This window comes from Panthera onca, chromosome D3 (assembly GCF_046562875.1).
Source record: "Panthera onca isolate mPanOnc1 chromosome D3, mPanOnc1 haplotype 2, whole genome shotgun sequence".
Classification (NCBI taxonomy): domain Eukaryota; kingdom Metazoa; phylum Chordata; class Mammalia; order Carnivora; family Felidae; genus Panthera; species Panthera onca.
Window position 1 is genome coordinate 65392984 of NC_138350.1, and position 22509 is coordinate 65415492.

The 22509-nt window shown below is 42.2% G+C and overlaps 1 protein-coding gene across 2 annotated transcripts in view; it reads right to left on the reverse strand.

The window, feature by feature from the left end:
- Positions 1 to 22509, reverse strand: part of EPG5 (ectopic P-granules 5 autophagy tethering factor) — a 109996-nt gene that overhangs the window by 61266 nt on the left and 26221 nt on the right. For both annotated transcript variants that reach the window (XM_078435283.2, XM_060613740.3), the window contains exons 10-19: positions 21997 to 22152; positions 17869 to 18026; positions 16591 to 16745; positions 14576 to 14716; positions 9391 to 9555; positions 7891 to 8010; positions 6985 to 7244; positions 3738 to 3878; positions 523 to 667; positions 100 to 297 (exon numbers count right to left, since the gene is read on the reverse strand). In XM_078435283.2, coding sequence (XP_078291409.1) covers positions 100 to 297; positions 523 to 667; positions 3738 to 3878; positions 6985 to 7244; positions 7891 to 8010; positions 9391 to 9555; positions 14576 to 14716; positions 16591 to 16745; positions 17869 to 18026; positions 21997 to 22152 — 1639 coding nt within the window. The remainder of the gene's footprint in view (positions 1 to 99; positions 298 to 522; positions 668 to 3737; positions 3879 to 6984; positions 7245 to 7890; positions 8011 to 9390; positions 9556 to 14575; positions 14717 to 16590; positions 16746 to 17868; positions 18027 to 21996; positions 22153 to 22509) is intronic.

The window sequence follows — 22509 nt, forward strand, 5'->3', positions numbered from 1 at the left end:
GGCCCCAGAGTAGTACTGAGAACTGTGCATTTGGGGGAGCATCCTGGGAAGGCTACTATCTAGACAATGACCGAAAGACAAATTCTCTAGGAGGTTTACCTTATGTTGCTGGTAGAGCAACTTCTGCACACAGTCTTCCTGCATCAGCTGAAACGCTGTTTTACACAAGTGGTCCATGAGAAAGAGGATGGGTTGTTCTCGGTACCAAAGATGCTGGCTTATTAGAGCCTGAACCCAGAACTCCAACACGGCAACGGGGCCCACTTCATTGGGCTGGGTGCTTACGGATACATGGGCCTACGGAGAAAGCGCTCAAGTGATGTGGAAGTAAGAGTCAGGCTCCCACTTTTAAAACACCAGCAAAATGACTACCTCCACTACAAAGCCCAAATCTGCGATGTTCTTGGCCAAAAGCACTGTGCCAAGTGCTTTGAAATGACCAACACTCAGATGTGCTAACCCTAGGGTGCTTGATTGGGAAGGTGGGCAAGGGTGTATTTAGGGGCTTCCTGGGGGCCTGACCTGGATCATGCTGTTGAGAAGCTTCACGTTGTCCCCATGGCTGGCTCCTGTCAGGTGCTGTGCCACCTTGTGGGTAACCTGCTGTGTGACACCCTGAGGGACGCCACTGTCCAAGTGTAGGAACAGAAGGAGGTGTGACAGAAACCTGCCAAGAACACAAGACAATGCATTTGACCTTCCAATCAGAAGTCAACAAAATTTCCAGTGGCTAATTACTTAGGAGGAAACAGAAAAACATGAAATTGGTCCCATTTTTAGGCCAAAGCTCTATTTAGGATTTTCAATAAATCTTTAAGAACTTCAGAAAAATGAAGTTTTCAAATTTAAGGTGGGTTAAAAGGAAATCTATCCACCTGCAGAAGTATAGAGAACAGAGATCCCAAGACACACAAACACGTACAAGTTCAAGAGCATTAGAGGAACACCACCCCAAGTGCCCCTTTACCCCCTCCCCACTCACTAACAAATGCCAAGATGTTTGTAAAATCATCCCACAATCTTGTACTGGAAGTCAACTTCCTACAAGGTGGCAGAAGGGGCACAAAGGGGCACAAGGGGGATCCCACCACCATCAGTCAGGAAGTGCCCTCAGTTCCTGGGTTCCCAGCTCCCTCCTCTCTCTGCTTCTGCTGGATTTTCCGCCTGAAACATTCCCCCACACCTAACCTGCCAAACTCCTACTCACTCCCCACACCTCATCTACAACGTTCTCTCCTCAGAGGATACTTTCCGAGCCTTCCTGCCATCTAAAACACAGCTAACCCATTAACCTCTCTCGTGGCACCCTGTTCTTTTCCTCCATGGGCCTTAAAATTGGCAACTGCATCCTGAGGACGTGATCACTTCCTACGTGTCTGAGGGCAACAGCCGGCCTGCTTCCCTCCCCGCTGTACAGGCAACAGCAGCACACAGTGCAAATCGATAAGCAGTTGTTATTGGTGAATGAACACCCCTCCCATTTCACAGGAGACACAGTGCAGGCCCAATTGAGGCCCAAATCCTAGTCAAGAGGAAAAGTGAGGGCGGGAAAGGTACCAATGAAGTGCTGTACAAGTTCAGAGGACAGAGCCAGTGCAGGCATTAGAGGGGCCTGGGAGAGATACAGAGAGGAAGTATTTGAAACACAGCCTAGAAAGAGTCATCGTTACTCAAAATTTAATGATTAGAGAAAAAAATATAGAAGCCATTCAATCTAATTTTAAAATATCTTTTAAAAATCTAAAAACAATTTACTAAAATGTGCCAGCCATTGTACTTTGTATCACTTAACCCTTACACCCAGCCTGTATGCGAGGTGTAACAGCCCATTATGCAAATGAAGAAACTGAGGCCCTGCAAAGTCAAGGAATTCACCTGTGCTCACACTTCTCGAGGCCCCAGCCAGGTGCTCTCTACCCTGCTCCCCAACTGGCAGTTCTCTTTCCTTCTCTATGCCTTCACTGTTTCCCAGCCTGGCCTCTCCAGACCCTCTTTTTACCCCCTACCCATAGTGAAAAAGCCCCACCCTGCCCACCCTGTCCTCCCCACTGGCCCAACACCTACATGCACTTCAAAACTCAACTAGAAACCCACCTCTTCCATAAAGTCATATGCTTCGGCCATCTGTTGCTTTTGTTCACTGAGCATCTTCTCTCTCTCTCTCTCTCCCTTCTGCTAACTGCACATCCTTTCATTAAGGGAGCTGTCCACCCTCCCCCCCCCCCCCCCCCCCCCCCCGGGCAACTGCCAATTCTGGGAGGGAGGGGCCCTCAAAACAGAATCCCTATACCCTCCTCTTAGGACTAGTCAATACCACCCAGCACAGTGACAGGCTGAGAGAGAACACATGACTAGGTCAGACCAATCAGGGATCATTACAAGGAACAATGATACAGAAAACATTGGCCCTTCCCACAGGGTAGTACTTAGTTCTCTTTACAGCCACACACTTTCATTCCCCTGCAGAAAAGTGCACCTGCAGTGGAAAAACTGAAAAAGAGAGGCGGGGCCAAGGGACCTGGGAAGGAGGATAAGAGAAAAACAGAGACAGGGTCTCTCAACTTTGGCACTACTGACATTTTAGGCTGGCTAATTCTTTACTGTGAGGGGCTCTCTTATGTACTGCAGGACGTTCAGCACTACCCCTGGCCTCTATCCACCGGATACCAGTAGCAGACTCCCCCAGTCGCCCCCTCAACCACCCCCTTGCCCAACCATCTACTGCCTCCCGCTCCCCACCAGGATGTGACCACCAAAATCATTTGGAGACATTGCCAAATGTCCCAAGGGTCAAAATCACCCCTGAGAACTACCACTTTAGAATGACCTGATGTTATCATGAGCCCTTTTCCCAATTACATGAGCCAAAACATTCTCTTCTTGATGAAACCAGCATGCACCGGGTTTTTATCATGTGCAATTAAGAGTCTTGATTAACACCCCATCCTTAATTCTTTTTTTTTTTCTTTTTTTTTTTTAACGTTTATTTAGCTTTGAGACAGAGAGAGAGAGAGCATGAACGGGGGAGGGTCAGAGAGAGAGGGAGACACAGAATCTGAAACAGGTTCCAGGCTCTGAGCAGTCAGCACAGAGCCCGACGCGGGGCTCAAACTCACGGACCGCGAGATCGTGACCTGAGCCGAAGTCGGACGCTTAACTGACTGAGCCACCCAGGCGCCCCGCTATTCTTAATTCCCTCCCTCCCAAGCAGCTATTTCTTTTACCCTAAATTCCATATACTTTTACCACACAACACGAATGCAACCTATACACCACAGCATGCATGGCCTTGCCAATAATACTTTGCTTCATAAGTTTTGTAATTACCTCAAAAGTCTTGTTTTCTCAACAAGATTATGTATGTCTCATGTGATGAGCACCCTCCTATGCATCTTATCTGTTTGTAATACTACAGACAATTAACAGCAATGTGTTCTGCTACTGTTACAATGGCAAAGCCATTTGCTGCTCAGTGTCAGAAGCACTATTCCCAGGTTTCATGGAAACTTCCCTTTCAACGGCTAATAAGCTATGAGCAATCTAAAATCAAATGAGAAATGGAAATATCTTTCATGATAATAAAACAAGAATCATTATAAGAGTCACTGTTTATCAAACTGCATTCTAAACTAGGCAGGAAGTTTTCTGCCTCATAAAAAAATACACCAGTGAATTATATCATTCCCTCTTTTACTTGCAAGCAGTCATCTGTACTCCCCAGGCTGTTTTCTACTTACTGCTCATTCTTCAGAAGGTAATACTGGCAAGGGTAGAACAAAGGCAGGATCTTATCCAGGACATGAACCACTGTTCGCAAATGCCTCGACTGGACCAGAATTCCCAACAGTGGGATGCCTTCTGCACAGAACTTCTCAATGCTATGGAAAGAGACAAAGGCAATGAGCATGCAAGGCAGCCGGCTCAGAAAATGACGTTCTTCCAGTGAGCCATCAGCCTACTTGCTACCCAGTTGATCTCAGGTCTCCAGCACATTTCTGCACCACCAAACTTAGCCCAGGAATACTAGCATCAGAGCTCTGGAGCACAAAGGAACTTAAGTTTCATCCATATGCTCATTTTACACATGAGAAAGGTGAAGTATCATGCCCAAATTCACATAATTTCCTAAAGGAGGGCCAAAATGAGAACCCAGGTTTGCAAATTTCCAGTCCACAGCACTTTGCCACTACCCTACTTTGCTTCCCAAATGGTGCTTCTTCTAAGAGCTGTGGGGCTCTCACTGTCTGCATATTCCCACAAGGTAGCAGAGCAAAGAGACGATTCAAAAGTGAGTTCATTCTGTTAGTATAAAATGGCAAAGTTCTTCTGAAACCAATTTGCATAAAAAATTATTTACTCTTTGACGCACTTCAGAAAATCTATCTTTAAGAAATAATCTCAAATGCGGAGGAACATATGACAGATGATCCATGTAAAAGATGGACTTTTCAAAATTATTTAAAATCACAAACTCAGAAGCACACATGATTTATGTAAATTTTGGAAAAATGCATTCAATGCGAATATTATTACATTATTTAAAAATAATGTATACCAGGGGTGCCTGGGTGGCTCAGTCAGTTGAGCATCTGATGTCAGCTTACTCAGCTCATAATCTCATGGTTCATGAGCTGAGCCCCACATCAGGCTCGCTGCTGTAGGCACAGAGACCGCTTTGGATCCTCTGCCTTCCCCCCCCCCCCGCCCCTCCCCCACTTGTGCACATGCACTCTCTCTCTCAAAAATAAATATTAAAAAACAAAACAAAACAATGTTTCATTAGGGTGAGAAAGATTCTGGGTGATTTCTTTGACTATTGTTCTCTGTATTCTGTGATGTTATATTCGTATACAACTTATACTGCTGCATACTCTGCACCCAACCCTAAGCACATTCAAAAGATTGTTAAGTTAATTCTAGTATGCATACATCCCAGACGACCGTGGTGGATGGAATTCAGCCCCAAAGAGAAACTCTTTATTCCCACCTTCACTCCATTCAGGATTTGGTAATCAGCACCAAACAAATACTTATGTTTGGAGAAGACACACAGTCTTATCAGTGAGTAAAGGAACTACAGTCCCAGAATGAATAGAAGAAAACAAGAAGAATCATGAAACGATGGAGTTCAGAACACTACACTCTGAATCCACACGCCAGACATATGCTAAACGTGTACAGTGAATTAGAACTCACTTAAGGCTCATAAAGTTAAGTCCAGTACTATTATTATTACCATTTTATAGATGAGGTGCCTGAGGTACAGGACCCTGAGAATGATACGAGGGCTATTGGAAAAGATGTAGAGTGCCTCCCAAAGTGCTTAATTAAGATCTCTCCTCATCCCAGTGGGTCACTTCTACCCTCTTTTACCTGACTTTCAAATCTGTCCATCACTAGTCCTACTGACCTACTTGATCACCTCAGTTCACTACCATGAAGCGTGGGCTTCGGTCAGGAGTGTTTCCTCATCACTCCTCACTCTTCCCCCTCCCCACTCAGACACCTGGTGCTCCTTCCCACGTTCATGCTTGAATCAAATATATACTAGTTCAAGTTCTGGAGATACACTGATGAAAGGACGATGCCCCTGCCTTCAAGGAGCACACAGTGCATGGGAAGAGCGAGAGAGACGATTACACTACAATACAGTAAGGGCTCTGCTCAGAGCACACAGGTGCTATGGGCGGGGGAGTGGATGGTCCGAGGCTGAATCTTCAACACCGTCACCTGGCAAGGGTGAGCATCACCACTCTGCCCCCTAGCCTCGGACGTCTTCTCTACTTAAGACTCCTCTCCAAAGCTTAGCTCCTCCACGCAGGCATCCTGCCCTAATGATCTCTCCTTCCTTTAAATTCCTCCTGCTCATACTCTTGAGTGGTTCCCAATCCAGGCTGTACATCAGAAAAATCTGGAGAACGGCCCCAGACTAATTAGATCAGGACTCTCACACTCTTCTCTGCACAGGGAGCTTTAGAATCACTCCAAACGTGACTCTGAAGAGCAGCCAGAACGGAGAAGCACTGCTCTACACCTCTCATCCAGCCCACGGTCATGCCTTTAGTGCTGCCAATTGATTCCATCTACCATCTCCACTAAACTGTCAACAGCCTGAAGGCCACTAACAATCCTGTCTCTCTCCCACTTCTTGGCACAAGGCTGAACATAAACAGCTAATAGCACAACTGGCATCCTACTGAAAATATATGTAATGTGGAACAAGATGTTAAAATTGGGATGCTAAAAAGTGAGTCTCAATGAAAGAACCAGAAAGCATGTAGGTGAAAGAAATTTTAGAAAAAAAGAGGCTAAAAAAAATTAATACACTGTAGGAAAATGATCTCTGGGGGGGAAAAAAGGATTTTTAACCAACTAAGAATTCATTCATTTACTTACTGCACCAGTTACTTATTGCACCAGCTATAGCCTTCAGCACTGGGATAAAATGGTAACACAAGACAACCACGGCTCCTGAGGTTAGGACCTCACACATGATCCCTGAGAAGACTGAACAGAAAACTACCACTCAGTGTAGAAGAGACAGAGATCGCTCTAGGCTCATACCAGAGAAGCACGTGACCTGAGCAGGCATTTCATTCCCCTGGGCAGGTTTAGCCCTCTAACTGAGAAGCCAAAGTTGGGCTGCCATCACTTTAAACAAAATTCAGTAGAGACGACTAATTATTTTTATATTGTCACTATTCCAAGGAAGACAAAACATCTAGCGCTAACGTGAACATTCTCCTCTGGGTGACAGGTATACTCTCTCCGTAATGTATGAGATGATTTTCTGGTACAAATCTGTCTTATATGAATTTGGGCAGCATTTCCCCTACATAAGCCATTAATAAGGCTTATAATTTGGTCCTGATTGCCCTTAGATAGGTTTGATGGAGGCCTCAGACCTTGGGATGTGAAAAATGAAATCCAGAATCACTGACTACAAGGTTCAGCAACCCTAGGGGTTCAGCCCAAACACTGTACCTGTGGCCCAGAGCCGTCATAGCTAAGGCCAGATAACAGCCGATGGGCATGCCCGCCTTAACAGCCTTCAAGAGAGGATGAAACGTGGGTGACTCTGTCATGTCAGGCACAGTGCTGGAGAAGGGAACAGTTGGACAATTCTGCTGTATTCCATAATCATTTTTGTGCAGTTTTAACCTCAAGATCAAGTTCCAGGCCCACTGGTTAAATGAGGTCTCAGGTGTCTCTCCATATCGAACAATACTGGCCAAATATGAAACCTAAAACAATTATTTATTTTAAACCACATTAGTCACATACAAATTAAATCAGTAAGCTCACCCGCCCATTTGCTTTTGTGATCACCAACGTCCTCAAAAGAGAGGACACACTACTTACCAGTACTCAGTTTGCAGCAATTACAGCAATTTCTCACAACTGACCACTTCTGCTTACTCACTAGTCTCTTTGTGCGTCTGATATGAGTCAGCACAAGCAAAGGAGTAATAATACAAAAGTTGGTGCACAACTAATGGGGTGATGATAAACAAGTTTTAACAACCAGTTGGAGTGTGGGAGATCCTTTACAGGGTTTGTCAATTTTGTCAGTGTGAAAACTCCCACCGTGGTCAGTTTCAAGCTACCAACAGGTCAACAATCTAGTTTGCAAAGTTCCTGAAAATTTAACATTCAGCTCTCCAGAGCCAGGACACGCCAGCTCCAGGTCAAGTCAAATGCCACAGTATTAAAATGGTCACATGTAGGCCACTTCTCAAAGAAAAAAATCTTCATCCAACCACAGAATTCAATTTCAGTATCTTAAGTTGCCAGAAATGTTCTTAGGCAACCTAAGGGTAAATACTGTAGCTGTATCCACCCAAATCATTTATAATAAAGATATTCTCAATATACAGGAGAAGGAAATACCTGCTTCATACTTTCAGAAAGAAGCCCAGCATACGGCTTCTGTGCAAGGTATTTCTGGTACGCTTCAAGAATCATTAAAGCCACTTCAGCATGGACTGCTTGATCCAGATGAAGGGTACCCTTTTAAAGAGAAAAATCATCATAAACATGCCATCTTGATTTTTTTAACATACCTTTGAACAAAAGGACTAGGAAGGATAGTAAAAAAAGGATCTTGGATCCTCAACTTTCCAAAAATTACATCACCTAACAATGAAGTTCTAAAATGACAACAGGAAAAAACATGGAAATCTTAAAGAACCATTACGTTGTACTTAAATAGTCTGAGTCATCCTGGACCCTCATATAAAAGGTATCTTTGAATGTAACTCCCCCACTCCTACCCTAGAAGCTCCATGAAGACTTTAGGTCATAAGTTTAAGGGCACTGCCACAAACTGGGAAGATGTTTGTTTATTATTAAACAAAAAGATACTTAATAAATTAAGTCTATATCCCCTTTCCTCATTTTCTCATCAGTGAAAATATAGAAGATACTCAACAACACAAATAGAATATTCCTTTAGGAGCCTGAAGTTGCCTATAGAATTTCCCATCCAATCTTCCTCTGCAACCTGAAGAAACACATTCCTGGGGCACCTGAGTGGCTCAGCTGGTTAAGCATCCAACTCTTGATTTTGGCTCAGGTCATGACCTCACAGTCTGTGAGATGGAGCCCCGTGTCGGGATCCACAGTGACAGCAAGGAGCCTGCTTGGGATTCTCTCTCTCCCGCTCTCTGCCCCTCCCCGGCTTGTGCACTCTCTCTCAAAAATAAATAACAAATAAACAATAAAAAAAAAAAGAAATAAAGAAATATATCCCTAATCCTCTCACGAATCCTCTAACGAAGGATCATGGAGACTCTCATAGGGAAGTTCATGCAGCCTGCTAGGAGAGGGAGGACTAGGGGCTTCTATTCACAAGTCAGAGAACACAAGGATGGAAAAGAGGGGTCTACAGCTCTCACTTGGAGGGTGGGAAGCCCCGGATGTACCCATGGGCAGACCCAGCTGGTCAGGGACACTCTGGAAGAAAAGCTCCCTGGCTCCAGTTTTCTCATCTGTACAACGGGGTCAAGTTCGTGCAAAACACACAAGATGGCTATGACAACCAAATGATTTGTTCAGAAAAAAAGCTGGCAGACTGTTAGAGAGGGCTGAGTTCTCTCCCATTTTCCCTTTAAAATGCTGAAACATTTTGACCTAGGAACTAACACGTAAGGCCTAGAGTAAAAAGGAAGGAAAGTTTTAATGGTCAAAATCATGGACGTGGCATCTTTAGAGACATGATACATAGCAAACTCTTAATAATAAAAACTATTAATAATAACATTAATAAACTATGATTAATAAAAACTATCATCACTGAGTACTGAGAAATGTTTATGTTTTGAGGAAATGTTTCTCTAAAATTGATGTGTAGAACCTCCAGTATCTAGAGAGTGGTTTTGATACACATACCTGTTCACCAAATCCCCAATTCAGTCCTTCTAGAATAACACAGGCCAACTTATTCTTCACCATTGTCAGGTTATAATTCAATAACCAGTCCCGAATCACGGCTATCTCAGAGGCAGAAGGTCGCCAGAGATACAGAGGCAGTTCTTTAAACAAGTATAAAGAAACCTTATTTAAAAGAAAATGATGGTAATTAAGATCAAAACTTAAGGAACAATCCTGAATTACTACAATATATTATTAAACTGCTTGCAAAATTTTTTTTCCAAAAGGAAGTGGGGTCTTGTTTGATTTTTAGACAAATGAAATGGACATCATGGACAACCAAATGAAATAAATATTAAAACCAATAATACACCAAAAGCACATTTTGCTACCCTGTGTAAAGGTCAATCTTTTATTACGTATAATTTGGTATACTTCCATTTAATAAAACCACCATACCAAGACCCAAATTGAAAGCCATAATAAACGAGGAACAGTCATTCATTTTACAAAAAGATTTAGCGCTTTAAATAATTATTTAAATAAACAAAAAACTGGTAGTTGTCAGAGCAGAAGAGGGGAGGATAGTAGGGGGATGGGTGAAAAAGGTAAAGGAGATTAAAAGTGTAAAACTGGTACAAACTTCCAGTTATAAAATAAATAAATCACAGCGATGAGAAGTACAGTATAGTAATTACAGTCAATGACACTGTAGTAACTTTGTACAGTGACAGATGGTAACTACACTTATTGTGGTAAGCATTTCGTAAAGTATATCATCGCCAAATCACTATGTTGTACACTTGAAATGAATATGATATTGCATGTCAACTACACTTCAGTGAAAAAATTATTATTTCTTTCCTGGCATCTAAAAAGGTATTTCTGTTAGCTCCCAAGCAATCTGGGGAGGAGGGACAAGGAGTGAACAGAGGTAGAAATGAAATAAGATTAACCAAGAGTTGGTAACTGTTGAAAGTAGATGATGGGTACACAGGGATTCATTTCCTATTCTCCCTTTTATATATATTTGACAGATTCTATAATAAAAAGTTTTTAAAATCCTGTTTACAAGAAGTCTATAGCATCACTTTTTGAATAACCTATCGATGTGTGCAAATTAAGATAAATCTGGGGTCACTCAATAGTTTGCTTTAAGGGAGACTGATCAGAAGAGCAATTCATTTTATATTGTCTAGAACAGTGCTATCCAATGGAAATACAATGTAAGCCACATACATAATTTTAATTTTTCTACTAGCCACATATTTTAAAAGTAAAACAAGTGAAATTAATATATTTCATTTAATCTAATATGTCCAATACATTATCAACATGTGATCATTATACAAAACTATTGAGATATGCTACATACTTTTTGTTCACACTAAATCTTTGAAACCCAGTGAGTACTTTACACTTACAATACATCTCAATTTGGACTAGCCACCTTTCAAGGACTCTACAGTTGCATGTACCGAGCGGCTACTGTATCGGACAACACAGATCTAGAACATGCATACTAGTACTTTTCAGGTTCCTGCACTGCCCCCAATGAGAGGCAAAACAAAATGGGAAAGAACAGTAGAAGGAATGAATTTTAAAGAAGCCTTTCCTGGGGTGCCGGGGTGGCTCAGTCGGCTAAGTGTCCGACTTTGGCTCAGGTCATGATCTCGCAGTCTGTGAGTTCAAGCCCCGCATCAGGCTCTGTGCTGACAGCTCAGAGCCTTGGAGCCTGCTTCTGATTCTGTGTCTTCCTCTCTCTCTGCCCCTCCCCCACTCATGTTCTATCTCTCTCCTTTAAGAGTAAATAAACGTCAAAAAAAAATTTTTTTTAATTAAAAACAAATTACCAAAATAAATCTATCGATACATACAAAGAATAACACACGATGATCAAGTGGCTTTTATTCCAGAAAGCAGTAACAGTTCAACGTTTGAAAACTAGGACAGTTTAGAGCCCACAGATCATTCCTAGGCTCTGGGGCTAGTTCTAATTCCTGATTATCCCAAGGTAACAGCAAAAATATTCAAAGCCATCATATTCATCTGAAGGCACAGAAGGTTTGAACAAGTTCCTCCAAAAACGTCAGCAAGTTCACAAAGCATTAAGGAACTACAGGTATAAACAGAGAATGGAGGCACCTTTTAGAAGATATGCTCTAAAAAACATTATGCTTCCAATTTTTATACTTAAAGTCAAGCATACCCCTGGGCCAGTTTACTAGAAGTATTATGAGCAAATTTAAAATGTAAGTGGGTGTATGTTAGCCAACTTGACAATAAATTATATTAAAAATAAATAAATGAAATAAAATTCATCCATATGGGAAATTAAATTAAATTAAATGTAAAATGTAAGTGTGGCCAAAACCAGACAGCCACTTAAGAGAAAATGGTGATGAGCTCAACCAAAGCGAAAGAATCTTGCGACCCACTGTGTATTTCTTTAGAACTCATTCCATTAGATAATCACCCAAAAAGGAGTAACCAAAAACATGCTCCCGTATATTGAATATAAAAGCCCTTTCGTCTCAATAAAATCATATCATTTCGTGGTGGGATACAATGCTTTTATTAAAAAGAAAAAGTACTACTGCCACTATGAAAACACTATGGTGCTGCCTCAAAAATGAAAAATGGAATTACCCTATGTTCCAACAACTCTACTTCTGGGTATATACCCAAAAGAATGGAGAGCAGGGCCTCAAAGAGACAGCTATACACTCACATTCACAGCAGCATTATTCACAACAGCCAGAAGGGAGAAGCAATCTGAGTGTCCAGCAACAGATGAACAGATAAACAAAATGTGGTCTACACATGCACTAGAATATTATGCCGGCTTAAAAAAGAAGGAAATTCTGACACATGCTACGACATGCATGAACACCGACGACAATATGTCAAATGAAATAGGCTAATCACAAAAGGACAAATACTGTGTGGATTCATTTACACGAGGTACATAGAGTAGCCAAACTCTAGACAGAGAGAAGGTAGAATGTTGTTACCAGGGACTGGAGAGTGGAGAGTGGAGAGTGGAGAGTGGAGGGTGGAGGGTGGAGGGTGGAGGGTGGAGGGTGGAGGGTGGAGGGAATGCAGACTTACTGATTAAGAGGTATAGAGCTCCAGTTCTGCAAGATGGAAAGAGTTCTGTAGCTGGATGACAGCAATGGTAACAAGCAAAACAATGGGGATGTACTTATGTCACTGAACCGTACATTTAAAAAGGGTTAAGATGGTATATTTTATGTCATGTATAATTTACCACGATTAAATTTTTTAATGTAAAAAAAAGTACGATGTACTTTTCCAAAGAGAGCGTATCATTTATTCTTCATTTAGAAAAAATGTGTCTCATAAACCAATCTTTCCCCGGAATCTGCCCACTTATGAATGTAATGAAGCAATGACAGTTATCAGTGATACATCCTACAGGGACAATGCAGTGACTACAAGATGAAGGGCCTCTGCAAATACCATACAGAAAAATACTATCACTTTAAATGCTCTTCTTCAAGTTACAATGCGGGACTATCTGCCATTAGCAAAGCTCACACAATATAACAGTTATTACAGATGATGAAGAAAATCTTCAATAAGTGTGTGTTTTTTTAAAATGGTACATCCGGGGGGGGCGCCTGGGTGGCTCAGTCGGTTGAGCGTCCGACTTTGGCTCAGGTCACGATCTCGCGGTCCGTGAGTTCAAGCCCCGCATCGGGCTCTGTGCTGACTGCTCAGAGCCTGGAGCCTGTTTCAGATTCTGTGTCTCCCTCTCTCTCTCTGACCCTCCCCCCATGCTCTGTCTCTCTCTGTCTCAAAAATAAATAAACGTTAAAAAAAAAATTTAAAAAAAAAAAATGGTACATCCAGGGGTGCCTGGATGGCTCAGTCAGTTGAGCATCCGACTTCGGCTCAGGTCATGATCTCACAGTTTGTGAGCTCGAGCCCCATGTTGGGCTCTGTGCTGACAGCTCAGAGCCTGGAGCCTGCTTCGGATTCTGTATCTGCCTCTCTCTCTGCCCCTCCCCCACTCATGCTCTGTCTCTCTCTCCTTCAAAAATAAATAAATATTTTTTAAAAATTTTTTAAATGGTACATCCATACAATGGAATATTTGGCCATTAAAAGTCGTGAAGTGCTGACTCATGCTACAATGTGGATGAACCCGAAAACTATGCTAAGTAAAAGAAGCCGCTCACAGACCACATATTGTATGATTCCATTAATACAAAACGTCCAGAACAGTCAAATTTATAGAGACAGAAAGTAGATTAGTGGTGGCTTATGGCTGGAGGGGATGGAGGGACAGAGTGTGATAGCTAAAGGGTATGTGGTTTCTTTTTGAGGTGATCAAACTGTTCTAAAATTGAGAGTGGTGATGGCTACACAACTCTGTGAAAAAACAAAACACACCAACTTTCATGCTTTAAATAGGGTAACTGTATGGTATGTGAGTTATGTCACAATCCAGCTGTTTTTAACATCAACGGACTACAAAAGGGATTGTGACAAATGACAGAAATAAACTGTATGTATCTTGTTTGACTTAAATTACCACTTTTATTTTCGCTTTTGGCCTATGTAAACAGGGCCTTCTTAATCATAGTTGTTTCTTCCAAGTATAAACTATAAAAATTACGAAAGCCAAACAAACTGTGAAATACAAACTGTTATTAACTATATAGACTGTACTTAAAAGAAAAGCCTGTTATTGAGGGATGTCTGGGTGGCTCAGTCGACCGATTAAACATCCCAACTCTTGATTTCAGTTCGGGTCATGATCTCAGGGTCATGAGATCGAGCCCTGCGTTGGGCTCCACGCTGAGTGTGCAGCCCGCTTTAAGATTTTCACTCTCCCTCTCCCTCTGCCCCTCTCCCATGCGTGCATGTGTGCATGCGAGCCCTCTCTCAAAACAAGAAAAAAGAAAAAAGAAAAGATAACAAAAACCTGTTATTGAGGGAGGTACAAAGTCACTTTGAGGAGATTAAAGAGAATCACAGCTTTTTGTAAGAAGCCGCTAACCCCAAGCAGGCACAGTGAATGGCAGGGCCCAGGACACAGTACACGTTGTCTTCATCCTGCTGCGCCTGTCACTCAGTCATTCCCCAACAACCTGATTATTTTTCTCATTGCTCCATTACTCCAGGATAACAGAACAAAAAAAGCAAAACATACAAACAAATTAAGTGCTCTTACCATTCCAACCTGGTCAATGGTGTCTTGAACTCTATCCAAAAGGACAGAAATTATCTCAGGGTGAACAGCTGTGATGGCCCCTAAGAGCTCTCGACCAACCTTTGAAAAAGTCTCTCTGGTGGACAGGGTGACATAAGATACCTAAAAGTGGGAGGAGGTGGAGATGGCACTTTCAATACCCATCAATTATCAGTCAAAACACAGTTCCTTAATGCAGGATGTTTTCAAGTAAAAGAGAAAGAGCCTCACACTGAGCCTTGGGTCACGCCATGTTCAAAAAGATGTTAGAACTACAGAGAGCTACCTGTCTACCTGAGGCTGAGTCAGGAGAGGGAAAGGCACCTATGTAATGACTTCAAGCACTGGGTTCAGGAAGTATATCCCAAAGCCTGTCTGTAGCTATACCCCTTTGGTGTAAAAACTTTCTAAATTTGAGAAAATTTCCAAAATGATGAAAACCAGAATGCATTTCATAGAAATACCTATTGTCTGCTATAAAATAAAATCCCTAACTACACGAGCTTCTAAAATATCAATGTTTATCAACTCCTCTTAACATATTCCAAAGTACAGGTTATAATCCACTGATGCCAATGGCAAGCACATTTCTTTTTTTAAAAAATACAATGGAATAGAACAGAAAAATAACAGAATAGAATAGAAAATTGTGAGGGTGCATCTCAGTAAGATTAAGTATTGCTTCAGTTTCACACATACACACACACACACACACACACAGGAACACAAAAGCAAAATGTAATACACAGTGTAATTTTTACTGTGAGTACTGGCCAAACCCTTGAAACATTCAAGAGCATAAGTGTTACTTTCACAACAGACCCTAAGAATGTCACTTACTGTATGTGAGAACAGACCTTCCCTCCACACCCACGATATTCTCATACCATGAAAATAGTCTGGAATTCCAGACCCATTTAGGCCTTAACCTCACAAGTAAGTATAGGAATAGCCTAGTGCTGGACCCTGGAAAAGAACTTTGGATCATCCAGTTCATTCATTCTTAAACCAGGGTACTGGGGAGAAGGTGTTAAATTCAGAGAATCTTCTTCAAACATGATTTTACTTAAGTGTACTTGAATAGTTTAGAAGAGATATTTTTTAATGAAGATAAACAGATACATGACAACCTAAAATGAAAATATACATCTTTTAAAATACACAAAACTCTAATAAAAATCTTGATAACCACTTTGGGTTCTGTCTCTAGATACTCAGGGGTCCAAAGTCCACTCTCTTCCTCCATTAGGGATGACTCAGTGAAGGATGTCATCCCAGCCTGTCATCTTACAGATGAAGCAGCTGAACCCAGAGTGATGAGGTGTCTTTCCTGCTGTGAGATGAGCAATTATTAACAGAGTTCAAACAAACCCAGGTCTTCTGGCTGTAGCATCAGTATCCTTTCCACCATCTCATTTAAATTGGCTTGGAAGCCAGGCTTCTGCGTAATTGGCAGTGACACAGGGCAGAGGGACAACAGACTATTAAAACCACAAGTGTCAGGCTGTGCCAGAATGCCTATTCCTCACCGAAACTCATGCATCAAATGTCAAGAGACAGTAGGGGGAAATAGAATGAGTATGATTCATATTTTCAACATTCCTTAGAGCAAAACGATAATCCTTTAATTCTCTATCTCTTTCCATACGTACAGACAATACAAGTTAGTCACTTTTTTTAAAGCAATCCCCAAAGAGGGGGTGCCTGGGTGGCTCAGTCGGTTAGGCATCCAACTTAGGCTCAGGTCATGATCTCCTGGTTGGTGAGTTCGAGCCCCACGTCAGGCTCTGTGCAGACAGCTCGGAGCCTGGAGCCTGCTTCAGATTCTGTGTCTCCCTCTCTCTCTGCCCCTCCCATGTTCATGCCATGTTTCTGTCTCTCAATAATAAATAGGTGTTAAAAAAAAATTTTTTTTAAAGCAATCCCCAAAGAATCAACGCATGGACAATCCAAAAAAAAGCATTTTTTAGCTGATTTCTAAAACTTAATATTCTAACCTCATATATCTCCAGAACAATAATTTTTATGAAGTCTTCATCCACATTGGTTCTTCTGGCCTGAGCCATCTGAGCAAATGTCGTTAGAAGGCAAATCTCTTCTGAGCTATTCATGGAAGAAAGACACTTCTCAAAGTTCACAAAATGTTCTGGGTCTGCAAGTTCATGGCAAGAAAATTAAAATGGGTGAAGAATGAACATAGACCACATTTAATTACTCTTCCAGAGAGAAAGAAGATATAAAATTAAAAGATATATAGAAATATTTAAAAGTCTCTGTTCCAGCATAGATATCTACAGGCATCGGGAAAAAGCCGGAGACCAGATGAAATTCCAACTCTATGTATAATGTAGCCTCAGAGGTGACATTAACATCTCCAATTCTCAGTCTCTTCATCTGCTTTAAACAGCTGTTAAAGATTAAATGACACTAGTGACCAGTCACTAGTGAAGGGGTCTGTCAACTGCAAAGCACGACTACCGTCACTAGGTGTGACATTTTCAAAGGCACACGTGAAACTACTCAGTAACTGTCAGCCAATGAACCATGTGACTAATGAAAACGGCTAAGACTAGCAAAGCGCCCTGCACAAACACAGCACGCATCCCAAACAAAAGAGATTTCCTTATAAATGAAAATCTTGGGCAAGAAGTGAGTCATAACCATGACTGCAATACTGGTAAATGTGATAAACAGTATACGATCTGTTTTACCAACTCCTCAGAGGATGCAGTGGAAGCAATATTACATTTTGTCACTAGGGAGCACTATTGACAAACAGCTCTGTGATCCATGACAGAAGACTGAATGCCACAAAGAAAAGGTATAGAGGAAAGATTTTAAAGAGAGAGAGAGAGAGAGAGAGAGACCGTTTAAAAAATGTATTCCCCTGATGGAAGTTTCACGGGAAGAAGGCAATAAGCCTACAACTCTTTCCACGTGTTTACACCTTTGAGAAATCAAAAGCAGTCTACCAAATGCCCTGTATTTTCAAAATAACTCCCTGGGGGCATTCAGAACCCAATTTTCATTTCCCCTCCCCAAACTGGGATCATATCAAGTTACCACCCAGAGCATTTCAAGAATAATGAAAATTGGAATTACCATTCTAGTATGTCAAAACAATACAGCCGTCTTTCAAATTTCAAAATTTTTACTTATGAGTACACAGGGTAAAATACTCTTAGTCCTTCTACAAGATAAAAAGAATAAAGCCACGACGAGAAAGGCACACAGGTAGGAAAAGACCTCCGCTGCCTGCTGTGGCCCGGCCGTACCTTGGAGCTGCCTCTTGCACTCCGCAGGCGGGAGACTGACGCAGAGCTTCTCCAGATTCCCACTCTCCACCTGGTGCATGAGGTAGAAGAGCTTCCAGAGCATCTGGACGGACAGCGTCCCAAAGGGCATCTCTGACATAAACAGCCAAATGCCAAGTCTGCATTTTAAAGAGTAGGAATAATTTCGTCCATCAGTCAACCTCACCACACTGAGAAAGCAGGCAGACCTGCTCTGGTAGAAAAAACAAATTCTTAAATCACAGCACAGCAATTTCGCTATCATGCTTCGGTCACCCACACCTCAAGGATGGATAGCAATAACAGCAATGCTCACAAAGCACTTACTCTGTGCCAGGTACTGTTCTAATCACCCTACATCACCTCATTCCATCCTCACAAGACCCGGGCAAGAACTATCACTGACACTATCCCCAATTTACACATAAGGCTACCAAGGCGCAGAAGGGGTGGTAAGAGGTAGAGCTGTGTTTTAAACCAAAGATCTTATTAAGACCTAGGTGACAGGTTGCTTAGATGTGGATGTACGTGTGTGAGCTTAAGTACAGGTATGTGTGTACACACAGACACGTGTGCCATGGGTGGGAGGAGAACCAAAAGCCCTCCGGTGACTCCCCACTCACCACTGAATAAAATTCAAACCCTTCAAGCCCCACATTCAAAGGCCTGCACTTACAGCTCAGACCCATGTTTCTAACCAGAGCCCTTGCTGTGTTCAGACCATTCCTGGACAAGCCTGGCAAGAACCTATTACCTGCAAGCAGCTACCAATCCATTTGTGAAGCCCTCCTCTGATTTCCTCCTCAGCACTATCACAGAATTTGGTCCACACCTGACTTTGGCAACATCATACCCTTTATCAGTGGTTCTCACACTGGAGTGGGCAGAAAAAGCCACAAAGTGGAAAATGCAGATTTCAAGGCCTGCCTATAGGATCCTGATTTTGTAGATCACAGTTGGGGCCCAAGAATTTGCACATTCTATAGTCACCGCAGGTGACTCAGACTCAGGTGCTCCTCAAGCCACACAGTGAGAAATGCCTCAAGTTACTGTAATTTACGTACACATACAAACCATGACAATTTGAAAGCAGAAACCAGGTTTTGATCATCTTTGAATAAACCACCATGTAACCTAGAGTCTTGTATTTTAATTATCCACTACCTAAGCCAGTATCTTGAAAACAATCAGCACTCAATAGCATCTTTAAATGCTATTAAAACTTTGTGGTGTGAATTTTATATCAAAAAAATCTTGGAAAAAACAGGGAGGCACTCAAAACGGTTGCTTTATTTTGGGCAAAACTACAAATTGTCCAATTACAAACAAGGCTTATTAAGAGAACAAGAAAAAGGTATTAAATTGTGCATGCCTGACCCACATCTATACCCAAACCACTACTGACCTAGATTTGAAAAGCAACAGCTAGGGGCGCCTGGGTGGCGCAGTCGGTTAAGCGTCCGACTTCAGCCAGGTCACGATCTCGCGGTCCGTGAGTTCGAGCCCCGCGTCAGGCTCTGGGCCGATGGCTCGGAGCCTGGAGCCTGTTTCCGATTCTGTGTCTCCCTCTCTCTCTGCCCCTCCCCCGTTCATGCTCTGTCTCTCTCTGTCCCAAAAATAAATAAAAAACGTTGGAAAAAAAAAATTAAAAAAAAAAAAAAAAGAATGCTACTTATAAAAAAAAAAAAAAGCAACAGCTAGACTCTTGAGCAAAGGTTGAAGAAACCGTAACTTCAGGTGAGCCAAGCTTCTGTCTTATTATATAATTATCCGAGGGGCGCCTGGGTGGCTCAGTCGGTTAAGCGGCCGACTTCAGCTCAGGTCATGATCTCTCAGCCTCTGAGTTTGAGCCCTGCATCAGGCTCTGTGCTGGCAGCTCAGAGCCTGGAGTCTGCTTCCGATTCTGTGTCTCCCTCTCTCTCTGCCCCTCCCCTGCTTGTTCTTTGTCTCTGTCTCTGTCTCTCTCTCTCTCTCTCTCTCTCTAAAAAATAATAAACATTAAAAAAAATTAAATAATATCCTAACACCTCACACAGGACCTGACACTCTTGTATAACTTATCCCAAAACAATGAGAGAAAACTGCAGAGGCCTTAAAAGTCATCACAGGGGGCGCCTGGGTGGCTCAGTTCGCAAAGCATCCGACTTCAGCTCAGGTCATGATCTCACGGTTCGTGGGTTCGAGCCCCATGTCGGGCTCTGTGCTGACAGCTTGGGACCCAGAGCCTACTTCGGATTCTGTGTCTTCCTCTCTCTTTCTGCCCCTCTCCTGCTCACGCTCTGTCTCCCCCTCTCTCTCAAAATTAAATAAACATTAAAAAAAATTTTTTTTTTAAAAAGTCATCACAGAACTCTGTATTTCAGGCTACAAAATTCCCCACATGGCAGATATGCAGTAAGTGGCTTAGGCTTTGGCTATCTTTTGGGTTTGTTTTGGGGGATAACCACATCAGAAATTTCTATTGGAGTGCCAAATAAATTTAAGTATCATGGCTTTAAATATCTGATTCTCGTATAATTTCTTTCCTAAAAGAAATTATACTCAAGAGTAACAGTTCTTGATATTTTAAAGTTTAAAATGATTATCATCTTTGTGAATTACAGATATAATACTAGAGGACAGTTCACAGCTCAAAATCTAAGAGCTAGCAGCTATGGCGAGAACTTTCCATCTCAGCTAAGCAGGTGCAAGGATAAGTGATGAGAGCAGAGATGGGAGGCTATTCCTGATCCCCCGGCCGGGTTCTGCACAGGATCTGGTGTACCTCATGAGACAAGCGAATTTATGGATAACACAGAATGTATGACGAATAACCTAAAGATAAATTTCTAAGCCCAAATTCTATTCATCTTAGAACCATGCCTTCTGAGTGCCTACAAGTGCTTAAGACTTAGTCAAGGAATTCTGATATTTCTCTAAGCGAGCACGTATCCTATTCTTCATCTAAAACCACAAAAGAACCACCACCACTTAACATCTAAAAAGTCCTTCAGGGTTTACAAAGTATTTCCATACATTACTGCATTTCATCCTAGGAACATGTCCATGAGGTCAACACAACAGGTAGCATCATCCTCTCCATTTTACAAATGAAGAAAGTGAGGACACGAACACTAGGTGACTTGCCCAAGGTGACAGTAAATAGCCAAGACTCAAACCCCCTCCACAACACGCAATAAATACGGGGCTGAAGCTAAGAGACCCATGGCAAGAGGGAGCATAGCTCAGAAGGCAAAGGTGGGGAAGAGCTGGCAGTTAACTGAGTGAAGCTGGAGGCCAGCAAACCTCTCCCAGCAGAGGGCACAGGGCTGTTAGCAGAACTTGCTCCTACTCTCGGCCAGAAGCTCAGGGAAGACAGTGCAGGAGGTACCCTCAAGGGTAACCGGGCTATAAGCAGCGACAAAGACAACATGATCAGAAGCCGGCATTTACACAGACAGGACAGGGGACCAGGACCCATAAGAATCCTAGACCTTGAAACCCTCAGAGTAAGTAGGACAACTGAAACAATAAAACTGGCAAATCATTTGCACTGTGCACTACTCTGCCTCACTCAGGCACTGAGGTGGGTGTGAAACAGAATTCATACCTTGCTCTAGGCTACCCCAAAAGTTCAGGGGTGGCAAAACTGAGATATCACAATTGGGTTATTTTAAGATTGAAAGAAACATTAAAGAAAGAACATTTCAGTCACCACTATAAATAAGGACACTAAAGCCCATGAATTTGCCCAAGATAAGAAGCAGATGAAATACACCTCGACATTATATAAGACATCTACTACAAGGGCGCCTGGGTGGCTCAGTCGGTTGAGCGTCCGACTTCAGCTCAGGTCATGATCTCACAGTTCATGGGTTTGAGCCCCACATCAGGCTCTGTGCTGACCACTTGCTCAGAGCCTGGAGCCTGCTTCGGATTCTGCATCTCCTTCTTTCTCTGCCCCTCCCCTGCTCACGCTTTCTCTCACTCTGTTTCTCAAAAATAAATAAATGTAAAAAAAAAAAAACAAACATTAAAAAATAAGACATCTACTACAGTCGATGACTTTCACACCAATCTTTCTCACTAGTCAGAGAGCCATTTCTCCACAATTACCATCATACTCCTTACCTTTTGGCTTTCAGCACATGGAGGACAGCTCTCAAAAATAGCTCATCAAATTCAACCTGTAGTTTCTCCACAGAGTAGGGCTGCTGGGCCAAACCCAAGCCTTGGTTGTGGCTCACAAACTGTGCCCAATGGTCACTCACATAACCAAGGGTCATCCTAAGTGTGAAGACAGGCAATATGGCACTTCTCGTTAATGCACTCAATCCTGACACCTTTATATTACATTTGAAACACAAATTTATTCATATATATTTACTGAACACCTACTACCTTCTAAGTTTTGAAAAGAATTCAATGGGGGGACAAACACTACCATCATGAGACTTACATTTAATGGGAGGACAAACAGACAACAAACAAAATAAAGTGAGAAATATAGTCTGTCACATAGTTATCAGTGACAGTGAGAAAAATACATAGGAGAGAGGAATAATGTTTCTCTGGAGTTGGCCAGATTAAGGGGGTTGGTTGGGAGCAGGAAAGACCTTACTAAAGAGGAACATGTGAGTAAAC